The sequence below is a fragment of the Siniperca chuatsi genome, linkage group LG6 (genome assembly GCF_020085105.1).
Source record: "Siniperca chuatsi isolate FFG_IHB_CAS linkage group LG6, ASM2008510v1, whole genome shotgun sequence".
Lineage (NCBI taxonomy): Eukaryota > Metazoa > Chordata > Actinopteri > Centrarchiformes > Sinipercidae > Siniperca > Siniperca chuatsi.
In genome coordinates, this window is record NC_058047.1 from 16,369,049 (window position 1) to 16,381,862 (window position 12,814).

At 38.7% G+C, this 12,814-nt stretch overlaps 1 protein-coding gene across 1 annotated transcript; it reads right to left on the reverse strand.

Moving 5' to 3' along the window:
• Positions 1 to 3,538: 3,538 nt before the first annotated feature.
• Positions 3,539 to 9,267, reverse strand: use1 (unconventional SNARE in the ER 1 homolog (S. cerevisiae)). The gene is made up of 8 exons (XM_044200202.1): positions 9,080 to 9,267; positions 8,110 to 8,159; positions 7,724 to 7,802; positions 7,294 to 7,446; positions 6,893 to 6,908; positions 6,771 to 6,801; positions 6,249 to 6,411; positions 3,539 to 5,334 (listed from the first exon to the last, which is right to left on the reverse strand). Exons 1-8 carry the CDS (start codon positions 9,176 to 9,178, stop codon positions 5,152 to 5,154), a joined length of 774 nt encoding a protein of 257 aa, XP_044056137.1. The 5' UTR covers positions 9,179 to 9,267; the 3' UTR covers positions 3,539 to 5,151.
• Between the last annotated feature and the right edge of the window lie 3,547 nt (positions 9,268 to 12,814).

Genomic DNA, 12,814 nt, shown 5'->3' on the forward strand with positions numbered 1-12,814 from the left:
GGCTGGCTGTTTCCCCCAGTTTCCAGTCTTTATTCTCAGCTAAGCTAACTGGCTCCAGCTACATTTTTACTGTACAGACACAAGAGTGGTATCAATTGTCTCATCTAACTCTTGGCAAGAAAGCAAATAGGCATATTTCACAAAATGTTGAACTATTCCTTTAAGTCTGCTGCTCTTATGGCAAAGTAAGAGGCTAGCTTGTTATCCCAGCATCAAGCCACAAAGCCTCCTGTAGTACCAGCAACAGCCGTGGTCCTGCTGGGAGATCCTGAGTCACTAAAAGGTGAAGGAGCAAAGAACCAAGATATTAAGCCTCTCAGCAGCAGCACTACCTGGGTCTATACATCAAAGGCTGAGCAGAAACCAGGACGTAGGGGTTTTCATTGGGGACTCTTTCAGCACCACGCTGCCTTACAAATAGGCTGGAGGTTCAGTGCATTAACCCACATGTTGACACTAGGCTGCGAACACGTAGTGAGGGGGCAAAAGGGAGCAGGGAATGACATATGGCTCAGGTCTTTGGGGTGCAATAAACACACAAGCATGTACAGATGCACACCAAACGTACAGCTAAGGATGTACTGTTATGGCTGGTTGGTTTATTTGTGATTTACTTCTTGGTGGATATTCTCTGAAATCAACCTGGATCCTTAGCTGTCACAGATACTGTAAGAGAGGTGAAAGTGGTCCTTCTAGGTGCTTCAGCTACTTCAACCCTCCAGTCAGAGAGCTGCCACAACACAGCTGTGTGTGTGTGTGTGTGTGAGAGAGAGCTTTGAGAGGAACCCTCATTAGGGTGATAAGACTGAGGAAGAGCCACAGACACAACACCACCACACAGACAGACAGAGATACAGAAACACATAGTCTCACACACACAGAAAGGCGGGTCCTGTTGAGGGAAACAGTAACGGCAAAATGAAAGTAGAGAAACGTCCACAGCACCTGTGTCGACAAGAGAGATTAAGAGATTGAGATCAATAGTGGTGCATTCATAACTGAAGCCTGCAAAAAGTTTGACTGTTTTAATATAAATGTACTTATACAGTAGTGCCTTGTAAACTATAAAACCGCTTTGTGAATAAAAGGTAACTGTACCAAAATTGGTTTGGTTTATTGACAACTTTCTAATATGTTAATAACATACAATACATGAGTTTTTGTGGGGCATAAAGTGATAAAAACAGGACTTATTTCCATCATTGTGTTTCAACTGTCAACCAGCTTTTATCTAGATGTAGACAGGATTTCCATGTCTGTCCTAAGAAATACTGGAAACTAAGAGTTAAAAACTGGAAAATAAAACCATAAAAGCAGCCAGTCAATAAAATCAATCAAAGAGTTTATTGACTCATTGAGAGGTAACTGTAAATTCTATAAATTCTGAGCCATTGCAAACCGAGCCTCAGTGACTGAGAGTAAAGACAGAAGCAGATCAGTTCTGGTTCGCATGAATGGGAATATGTGTGTGTGTAAGATGGTGACTCACATTATAAGCTTCATAAGTGCAGCCTTTTACGCTCCCATTTGGTCATTACAGCACATTCAAAACTTTGGCAAGAAGAAAAAAAAGGAAAGAAAAAGAAAAGCCCTCTTTACCCTTTTGCTCCCTCAAGGAAGTACATGGAAAAAAAGAGAATGAAAGAAAAATCTCCTTCATCTCTGTAGGCAACTCAAATCCTCCTGTAGCTGCAGCCAAAAACTAAATTAAAAAGACTGAAGTGTTGGGTGTTTAACAGGCGCAGCGCAGAGCTGAGAAGGGGAGAGGGGATGGAAGTTCTCTCATGCTTAACAATTTGTTCCTCTGCTCTCTGCTGTTTAGATGGATCAAACCAATTAAAAGTATACTACACACACACACACACACCAGCTCAAACATCAGCAGTACAAATGCCTAACTATACTCCTATACTCCAACTGTCCCACTCCTAAATGATGATTCTTTGATTAATTTACCACTGTCACAACAAAGAGTGTCTCTCACAGGTGTGACAGCAGAAAAAGGCTGCTTGTTATTCGCTGGAAGAACCCTCACACAGTGTGTTAAACTAAGATGTTGGCTACTTTCTTGGTTGGATAATATTCATTCAGAACAAGGGGCAGCCAGAAAACATGGTAGAAAATGACGAAATTTGGACTGAAGTAGTGGGAAAATTCAACTAAAAAAAGAAATCAAAGGGACTTTTCCCAACCTGGCAACCCAAAAGTGGTTCTTATTAAAGACTTATAACTGATATATAAAGCATTGGAAAATGACTTTTTAAGCATTAAGAACCAGGGTTGTTAGAGGTATTAAGATCATTACTTAAGTAAACGTGCCAATATCACACTATAATAAGTCCTGCATTCTTAATTTTAGTACAAAAGTATTAGCAGCAAAATGTACTTAAAGTATCACAATTAAATGTAATCATTAGTCGGCAGAATGGTCCCGTTCAGGGTGTTATATGATATTATTAGATTATTATTATTATTGCTGCATTACTGTGCATCTAGTTTTAACTATGTTTGATAGTTAAATCTACAACAATGCATCAAATTATATAAGCTGATCATATATTTTGTGTGTGTAATCTTGATTGTCAAAGTAATTAGCAACTATATCTGTTAAAAAAATGTTATGAGGTAAAAAAATATAAAATGGATAAAAGTACTTTAGTAAATGTATTATTTTCTACTACTGGTTACAACTTATAACCCCTTTATAAAGGGTGTCTTATTACACTGTGGTACTGAATCGATTCAGCTAAATTTACAACCAAACCTTTTTGAGCACAGAGCGTCAAACACTATTTTCAGAGTGTCCCTGTGGGAAAAAGAGTGCAGGAAGGAACCCATTCAGGTTTCCTGGGTCAGAGGTTAAAAGAGCCATGGATGAGCCCCACACATCTTGAGGCATTTGGTGAATTTAGGAACTCACATTCGTAACACATCCCAGACTCTGGAGTCTGTGCAGGGAACTAAAACGAAACAGTCTCTTTTAAGCTAATGGGATAATACAACCATAATGAACATGAGAAACCACACCGCTGATGAAGTCATGTACTGTAGTTTCAGTTCAAAAGCAGAGCTGCAGCCTCAGAGAGGCAGATCACACAGCCAGAGCATTAGCAAAAGCCTGAGAATGTAGGAGCAAACAGCTGTGATTAAACTGAGGGATGACGCTCCTCCACAGTGACACAACCTCATTTGGTCTCCTGGTGGACTGCATACCTCGGCTATACCCCCCAAGGGATCCTAAAATACACTGCCTCGGCCCAGCCAGCCAGCCGTAAGGTGGGGCAGCAGCCAGGGAGAGGGGAGAGAGGAAGGGCCGGGGGGCAGAGCTGCAAGCCTGGACAAGCGAGTCAGCTCCACAGGCCTCGAATGACAGTCAGACTGACAACACAGCAGCAATGTTAAGAAGCTTTTCCAGTGTGTCTGCTTGCAGGAAAATACAGTTTCGGTGCAGCGAGTCACAAATGTTATCAGGCTAAATTAAGAAGGAACAAAAGCTGACAAATGCACAGATTACCCAGAGTCACATACAGTCGCTGTGTGCTTTTTCTGTGGCCAACTGCCTTTATTTAGCCATACTTCAACCCTCAGATCCTTCTAAATGAGTAGTGGGGTTAATTTAGGATTCAGGGCTTGATCAGGGTCATGGAGGTCATTATCTGTTCATCTTCTAAGGATATGACTGACACACACTGGCCACATGAAGTCACTGCATCATGTCATTTTCAAAATGACAGAGGGTGCAATTTGGTATTTTAGTTTATGAGAAAAAGGTCATACACAGCCCCCCGCCCCCCACCACACACACACACACACACACACACACACACACACACACACACACACACACACACACACACACACACACACACAGCTGCTGCTCTAAATGACGTGTGAATGTTTATATGGGGTTACGTGTCATTTAATGAGAGCTAAATCTTACTTCATCAACATTAGCAGCCTCAGCAGTCATCACCAACATTACAAATATCAACCATCAAAACATACAGACTCATAAACAATGAACAGGACTGAGGATATTGGACATATGAGGAGTGGTGAACTCAAACAAATCTAACAGCACAAAGCTCTCAAGCTCTTCACAAAATTTCCAAAACCTAACTGGAAGATGAAAAATTAATGCTTGAAATCTGTTTTGTAATTAAAAATTATTAATTTTGGTGAAACAATTGGTAACACTTTAACCCCCTTAGTTAGCATTTATAAGCACTATATAAACATTTAATAAATGCTTTATAAGACACTATAATGTCGCCGTAAACAGATTTAAGTGTTTCTTAATGTATTTGTAACTATAACTCCTCCTGTGGGCACCCACTAGGTGCAGGCTTCTGTATAAACAGATAATGAATGAAAATATAGTAAAACACTGTTGTATTAATGTAAAATATGTCTTCATAGGAGAAGTTCTGATTGTTGACAAATATTATGCATTAATAAACACTTAAAAATATCCTTATAGCTGTTTACAACTACATTGTAGTGTTATAAACCGTTAATTAAACATTTATATAAAGCTTATAAATGCTAATTAGGGGCAGATAAAGTAAAAGTTTAAGTTTCAGCACATCCCATCTATTAATAAGTCAGAATCTTTAGACTCAGTATTCAATTAATTCAATATAGTGTTGAAACTGTGGCTAACATACAGCAGATGGTGGACGGTTCGTGAACACTTTCAGATGTATGCACGGTGAAATGATGTTCTACAAAAGATGATTTTGACTTGAGTCCCACTAAGTGAGAAAGTACATACATGTATTGAATGGCTAGTAGCCTACCTGATGAGGGATGAAAATAATTAAGGCTCAGTCCCTGCTGTCTGGGTATTAAGACTATGTTGCTGCTCCCAAAGGCCCTCCAACAAGAAGCCCTTAACATCGATTCATATTCTGTTTTTCAAAAAAAAAAAGGAATACTGATGCTTCAAACCACATTTTAAACGTTCCTGTTTAGAGGAAGAATTTCAGTTTCAAAAGTGCAAATGTTTCAGTTCTGTTGTTTTGGTTCTGACCACTACTGGTCTGTATCGCACATACAGACATGCTGTATAGATCTATGAGGCCTATGTAGTTACTGCTCTGTAAACACAGGAGGCTGCAGGACTAAAGAGTTCAGGATTGTAGACGGTCATCATCGGAGTCTGGGGAAGATTCTGATGAAGAGGATCATGCTGATGAAGGAGAAGGAGACCAGGATGAGCATCAGCCACAGCAGCCAGTTGACGGACTTCTTGGTGTGCTGCTCCAGTCGCTCCGACTCCGTCTTCAGCTTCTCAAAGTTGGTGTCTGCCTGACGCATCGACTGGCTCAGAGTCTGGGAGGGAAAGGGACACACAACCGATAATGTAAACATCGAGATAAATATCAGAGACTACTAGACTAGTTTTTATGTAGAGGGTTTATAGGTTGGTTGTGAATGTTTTTGGTCTTATACTGCCCACTTGTGGACAAAATCAGCAGAGACATGTGTCACCATGAGGGGAAAATGTTTGGGGAACCGAAACATTAATTGAAACCTAATAAACTTCCAAAATACATTTACTGTATGCCCAATAACACACAGAAAATGAAAAGATCTGAAATATAAAAACATATTGGCAAAACTTCAACATTGCTTGGTCTGTTAATGGTAAAATCTGACATAGAGGTGGGCAATAAACCAAACAAATTGACAATATACTATTAACAAGTAATCAATATCATTTTGATAAGTTCAGTAGAAGATTCCCGAGGTGCTTTTGAAATCTGTCTCTTTAAAAATAAACTAGAACAACAATCTACCATCTAGTCACATGCTTCTGCCTCATCTGGCCTTAATCATTAACTGTCACCTGCAACTTTTTAACCCAACATCATCTTTGACATAATAACAACAACAACAACAGCAACAACAACAGCAACAACAACAACAACAATCCTCACATAACCACAAAGCAGAAGTTTCTAACATCTGTTCCTCTGCTGCTTGGAAACACTAACTATTAGTTGAATATTGAGCTTATTTCCATAAATAAGTTTCCATAAGTTTGAAATTGAATCTATTCTCGTCTCTGCTGAACCTGGGTCTATACATGAAACTGTACTGAAAACAGACACATTTTGTTTAGTCATTATTTTGGCTGGTGAAATGTATCAGGTAAATATTTCATATTTTAGTAATGTTGTAAATACAATATGATTAAAAGTATTATGCGTACTGTGATACTTGTAAAGTGACCATCCAGTTACCTGGTTGTCCTGTTTGATGATGTTTTGTGCTGCCAGAGTGTTGTTCTTCAGATTTCGGGCCAGGTTGAGCATGTCCTCAGCAAGTTTCTCCTGCAGGTTGTGGTGGTGCTGCAGGACGGCCTCCAGCTCTGCAGCGGACTGACGCTCATCCAGAGGAAGACCTCTGCACAAGGCAGGACAACCTGATTAACATTTTTACTTCGCTGCGGGCATGTAGCCGAGGTTCGTACTCACAGTCGCAACAAAAAGTGATTTAAGTTCCTATGTTGGAATCTTTTTAAAGCATTTAGCAGTGAGGAGTGACAGTCAGTGCTGAATGATCATGATAATGATGATACACAGACTCATATGAAGTGTAAATAAACTAAATGATGCTGTGAGACATATTCATAATCTAACAGAGATGGGAATGAGCCTAAACTTTCCAGAAACAATCACAGGTTGTTACAGTCTTATATGTAAATAAATACAGTGTAATGGACATTAGTTCTTTGAGACAAGAAATAATATGTACAGCTTTACCTTCTGTTTCGCAAGTCTGTTTCTGATGTGCCTATAGAGAGGAAAGGAGAACATCACCTTCCTAAAATATCACTCTCAATCAGGAGACTAGCGTGTTTAAATATTAGGTATCATTTCTTTACCTTTGCCTGACGACACCTGCAATGACACAAAAGAAGAATATTTGTTAGTTGGACAGAATGTGGGGCCTTTAGTATTGATTTTTTAAATCTAGTTTTTCTACCAAACCTTAAAGTATTTCATTTGGAGAGCCCTACTTTTGCAGTTTGAGGATAACATCTAACCTCAAAACTGATAGCATTAGTTGAAAGCTAAAATACAGTCTAGCTGAGGGGCTAAAATGTCCAACTCTTAAATTGTAAATGGACTTCTAGCTGGAGGTGGAATCAGCAGTGCAACAGCTGTGAGCAAAACAATGCAGACGTCCTGTACAGTGTGATAAAACTCAGGAGTGAACTGTCAACCTTACATCTTGACTACTTCGCTACTGCGTTTGAGCTCAACAGCGTACGTCTCATCCTACCTTGCCGAGCAGCTCGTCCCTCATCTCTCCTGTGCACCGGGCCTTCGTCTGCATGTGGACAGTTTTAGTGGCAGGCATCCTCTCATTGGCTATTGTGGGTGTTCGCCCGGGGGCGAGGAACTGATTAGCTAAAGCTTTTTCTGTTGGTGAAGACTGTGAATGAGAACAGGAGAGACATGAGATGAGAGAGCTGTCTGAACAGGACAAAATCTGAAAAGACCAATAAAAGAAAGCCGAAACGAAAACTGACGGTTTCATGTTTTCAGGTATTTAGGATGTACAGTTCAGATAACAAATAAGAAATACAGAGAATGGACTGCTGTTTTAAACACTGCCACGAATACTAAAGTGACAATAACACATCCAGTACATAAAATGGAAAATGACAATAATCTTGAAAGTGACATATTTGTAAAATATTGCCACTGACCAGTTTCTCTGCCTCTAGAAGTCCTTTCAGAAAATCGACTTTTCTTGTGTATTCAGTCAGTACTTCTGGTGTGGGTTTGCTGAACAAGAAGGAACAACAAGGCACAAGTTGTTATTGAACAACAGCATTATTAAACCTGCCTATAGATTAATTGCAAGGCCAAGCACAGTGCTGGAGTGAACAATGAGTGAGATACTATGGAAAATAGGGTGTTAGTGAGATGTGCTTGCATCAGAAGGTTGAGTGGCTGCAAGTGCTGAAAGTCTTTAGTTGCTTTCGCATAAGCGACCTACAGTGAGTGTAAACATTTGAGTACAGCAACTTGTGTGTTACAAATGATCAATAATAAAAACATTAAGACACATGAAAGTTAAGAGAGATGTTACCTCTGGCTTTTCCTCAGAGCCACCAACATCTCCTCCAGGGCACCAACATACTAGAGGGGAGAAAACACAATGATTGTATATGTTGGCTGACATTTTTTGGGACGATTATGTTTGAAACAGACATGCACTTGAGCGATGTCAAGCTGTGTAAACTCGCTGTGCTTTTTTTTATTAATTTATTAAAAAGCCGAGACAAAGGAGCACTGAAGACCTAGACCCACTCTTGTTGTTTAAAAACTCATCCAGGTGCTAATTAATTCAGGAGGTTGCTGTGATGAACATCACAGTGGCATACAACTTAACGACTGTATAACTAACACTGATGAATCAGATAAAACAGCAGACTAATAGTGATCGAGGATGTTCATTCTCACCACCTCTGATCCAGTGACAGCCTTCAGGACAACATATTACTAATCTAGAGATATGCTAAAACTAATAAGTTGTGTTTTAAACAAGGAAAGCAAAATATAAACACACATTATAACCTTCATGAAGTTGATTTACTGCAAGAGCGTTTAATTAGAGTGCATTGGTTCAAGCTAGATGTAAGGCTACTCAATAAACTGGAAACTAAGTGTATAAGTGTGAGTATGAAATCGTAGCTATGGTATGTATTTCAATGTTGTTAGCAGTTCAAATGCACTGTGTGATATTAACGTGACTGTTTGCTGAGGAGCAAGTTATTCTGTCATTCGTACAGTAAACTAACTTAGCAAGGTTAGCAAACAGTCTACAAGTCAACTGTACACTAGTTAAATGTTTTCATTGTGTCGGAGAGGAAAATACCACTTAAAGGCAACGTTTCCATCTAAGAAAATCTTCTGGTTTCAGTGACGACGTGGCTAACAGACTGAGCGGCTAACAGCTGCAGCGAACAACAATAACAGTCATGCTAACTTTAGCTTATGAAGGTCAGAGAAAAACACCACTGAACGGTGAGAGACACCCCCTATTTACATTGTCGTACCTTTTCTAATCTCCATTCCGTTTCTCCCCGTTTCTCCGACGCCATAGATTCACAACGAGACAATAATCTGATAAAATTTATTTCTAATCTAGAAGCCATGTTTGAAGCTGGCACACCGTCGCAGCAGTATGACGTCAATCAGCTCAGCGCGGACGTAGCCGGAGCGTCACGGCTTGTTTGGGCGGAGACGAAAAGCTGCAGTCAAGTTTCAAAGCAGTTCCAGCAGCCTTCAAACAATAAACAGGAAGTCCCAGAAATATTTACATCCTGTTAGATCCACCTGGAGGCTACCTGTAGTTTGCAGAGCACGTTCGGATAATTATGGCTGAAGAAATCGCGTATATGTGCTCTTGAGCGCTGATGAAGTTGAAGCAGAAGAGATCCCCCTACTTTTCGATGAAAATGGACAATAGACAATATTAATTCATCTACTTTTCAATGTGGCCCTAGTTTGTCATAACTTTTTATTTGTTTAACGATGCGAGAGAGGAGAGAATCAGAGAAAGACTGAGCGGACTTTAGCCCGTGGAAGTCATATTTAATGAATAATTATAGCCTACATAGGACATGTATGTAAAGGCACTGTCATTTAAAAATCATACGACTCTAAATTTAAGAGATTGAAACAGTCCAAACATTCTCACAGCTACATACACAGGCTACACGCGGGGAGGAAAAGCAACAATTATGACTACAAATTTCCTTCAGTGATGAACTAATTAGACTCCAAACATTTGTGTTTTTCTTTTAAGTTTTCTGTCGCTTCACAGTTATAACCTGGAATTCTCGGACTAAAGATATCCCACTTCTCTGGCTGACAAACGTTGTCATCAAGTTGTGATTAGGCTTTCTTATAATCTTTATTTATTTATAATAATAATAATAAATAATAAAACTTTATTTATAGAGCACTTATCAAAACAAAGTACAAAGTGCTTCACAACAAGAGAAAAAAAATACCACAGTGAATGATGAAATATATAGAAATAAAATACATAAAACACACAAAAGCAATAAAATAAACAGCCAGTTCAGGTAAAATCAGGATATGCTTTCAGATAAAAATGTGTTTACATATTTATATGTGTGTGTAATTATATATACAGTATGTGTGGAAATGTGTGTATTCCATCCTTTGTTCTTTTATGGCTGCTTTGTAAAGCACTTTGTAATTGCTCGTCTTGATAAGTGCTATATAAATAACCTTTATTATTATTATTATTATCATTATCAACCACACAAGATGTTTATTAACGGATTAAACCTCCATTGCACAGCATGAGACTAATAGCCTACAATTTAGCTTTAAATATTACAATCACACAGAAAACTAGGATTTTCTACAAAACGTGGTGTTCAAAACTAAGAGCCAATCAGTTCTTTGATCAGGCGACAGCCAGTTTCCCATCATGCCCTGGGTCGGTGGAGAGCTGCAGCGCCTGGCTCCAACCAAAGACAAACCATTTACACGGTCTCTGCTCTAACTGCGGCCGCCTCGATCTCGTGAGGTTATCGTTGTCTACGTGTGCATGACGTCAGAGCAGGTGATCGATTCTGCGCAGTCCTGGCTCATTTCAAACGAGCCTATTATAACAGCGAATTCTTACTGAAATTCAACGGCTTTAGTCTATATTTTTGTATTTGTATATATGTAAATGAAGGCTACCCCACCAACACTTATTAAGTCTCATTTTTATTTGCAGAAGCCACCAAACTTTTTTTAGGTTAAGGTTAATTATATTAAATAAAAATTAAAACAACATATTCATGGGTGCATAAACCTTTTCTAATGACAAAAACATTTTATTTTTTTGCTCATGTTGCCTGTACCACTCATTTGGTTGAGAAATGTCCTAAATAACTAACTCAGGGAAAGGGGCCTGGCAGAGAACATTTATTAAATTGAGATTGAGGAAGACTAAATCCAGAAGGAGGCAGTAAGGCAATGTTAAGGGTGCCAACTGCTGTAAAAGCTCAAATAAGAAGAATAAGAAAATAACATTTAGGAGATTTATGCCATTCATGCCCTCCCTTTTTGTGCCCATTTTTGTTTTTCACCTCTGCCCCCCAAGACTGCCTGTGAACCCCACTGACAGGGTCCATGGGAATGGGGAAGAGCATGGATAATGTGGCAAAATAATGTACTTTCAACCACATCTCACAGTCTTCTTCAGCAACTGCAGTATGGAACAATAGTAAAAACAAAATGCATTTTTGTTTAAAAAATGACTGTATTCAGACTTTTATTCACCACCACATTGCGAGTTGTAATATTAAGTGATATCTGAATATGAGATTCCACATTTATATATACTGTAGACTGTATGCATCTTGCGTTATATAATTACATATTTATTTTATGTGTACGCTAATAGGTAGGTATTTCTTAGTTTTATTTGGAAGTAATTATTGTACTGAATAACTACACCAACATCCGCACACGTGGAACACCCACACAAGTAATTTAAATCATTTTCTCTAATTATCAAGACTGTTTTTGATTGACAACTCTCTCGCTTATATGAGCATTGTTTCACCTGTTATCATCATTGTTATCAGTGCATGGAGTCCTGTGACCTCACATTATTCCCAATATAGCTCCACTACTTTTTATATCTGAGTTGAGGTCTAATCTGAGTAACTGGGAACACCTGTGTGGGTGTGCAGGGCCTTTAAATGAAGAGTATTAATAAAGATATCTGGGTGTGACACATCAACACTTGAAACTAAGAACACACAAACCTGACAAGAATTGCAGAATAGTTGTATTTTGTTAAGCCTGTTGTTTGTTACCTCATTTAATTTGATCTCAATAACAAAAATGTGAGTTTAACCTGGATAGAGAGGAAAAAGTGTAAAGGTATATCAGTATAGCATAATGTAAAAAGCACTGACTCCCTTGCTAGGAAAGCAGGAATTGAAATAATATAAACTTTAACTTGACTAACTTGAATGAGAGTAGCTGGCAAATGAGAATATGAAGAAACAATTCCTTGTCATCTGGGTAGCACTGAAGTCTACAGGAAATAGAACATGGTCCGCAGGTCAGGCTGAACAAAAAATACAACTAAAATGCAACCAAAGATTCAAAGCGGCACTCAACTGATTTTATAAATCAGTGTCAATTTACTAGTCATGGCAAGTGCAGCACGGTGTGTGTTAACAGATGTATATCTTCTGTGGCTCTGAAGGAGCTTTAAGTCTGGAAAAAAAAAAAAAAACATTTTCAAGAACTTCATTCAAGTTAGTACACAATTTGAAATGGCTGTGGATTGTCTCGTATGAGTTCACCTGCCAAAGACAGCGTGGTACAGCAGACAGGCTTGATGGTTGTAAATCCATGTCGACTATAAGATGTTTTTTTGTTTTGTTTTTTATCTTGAACAGACTCATTTAACTGTCCTGTTAAAACACAACTCTACTTACCTTTAAGGCAACCTCATGTTTATCAAGTCATTGCTGCAGCTTCAGTGGGAACAGTGAAAGTTAACATTTAAACAGCCAAAGCTACGTTGAGGTCAGAGTTAATATAATAATATCCCTATTTTTAAAGAAAATAGTGTGATGTTAGCTGTAATAATCTTTTACATGGGAAACTTTTGACTGCACACTGAATGTCAAACAGCGAAGACTTTCATCCCGGGTTATTTCTTTTGATTTGACTGTTTAACTTACTTAACTAACGCTTTCAATTTCATTTGTGTTACTACAATTTGCAAAGTTTCCTGTGTGACA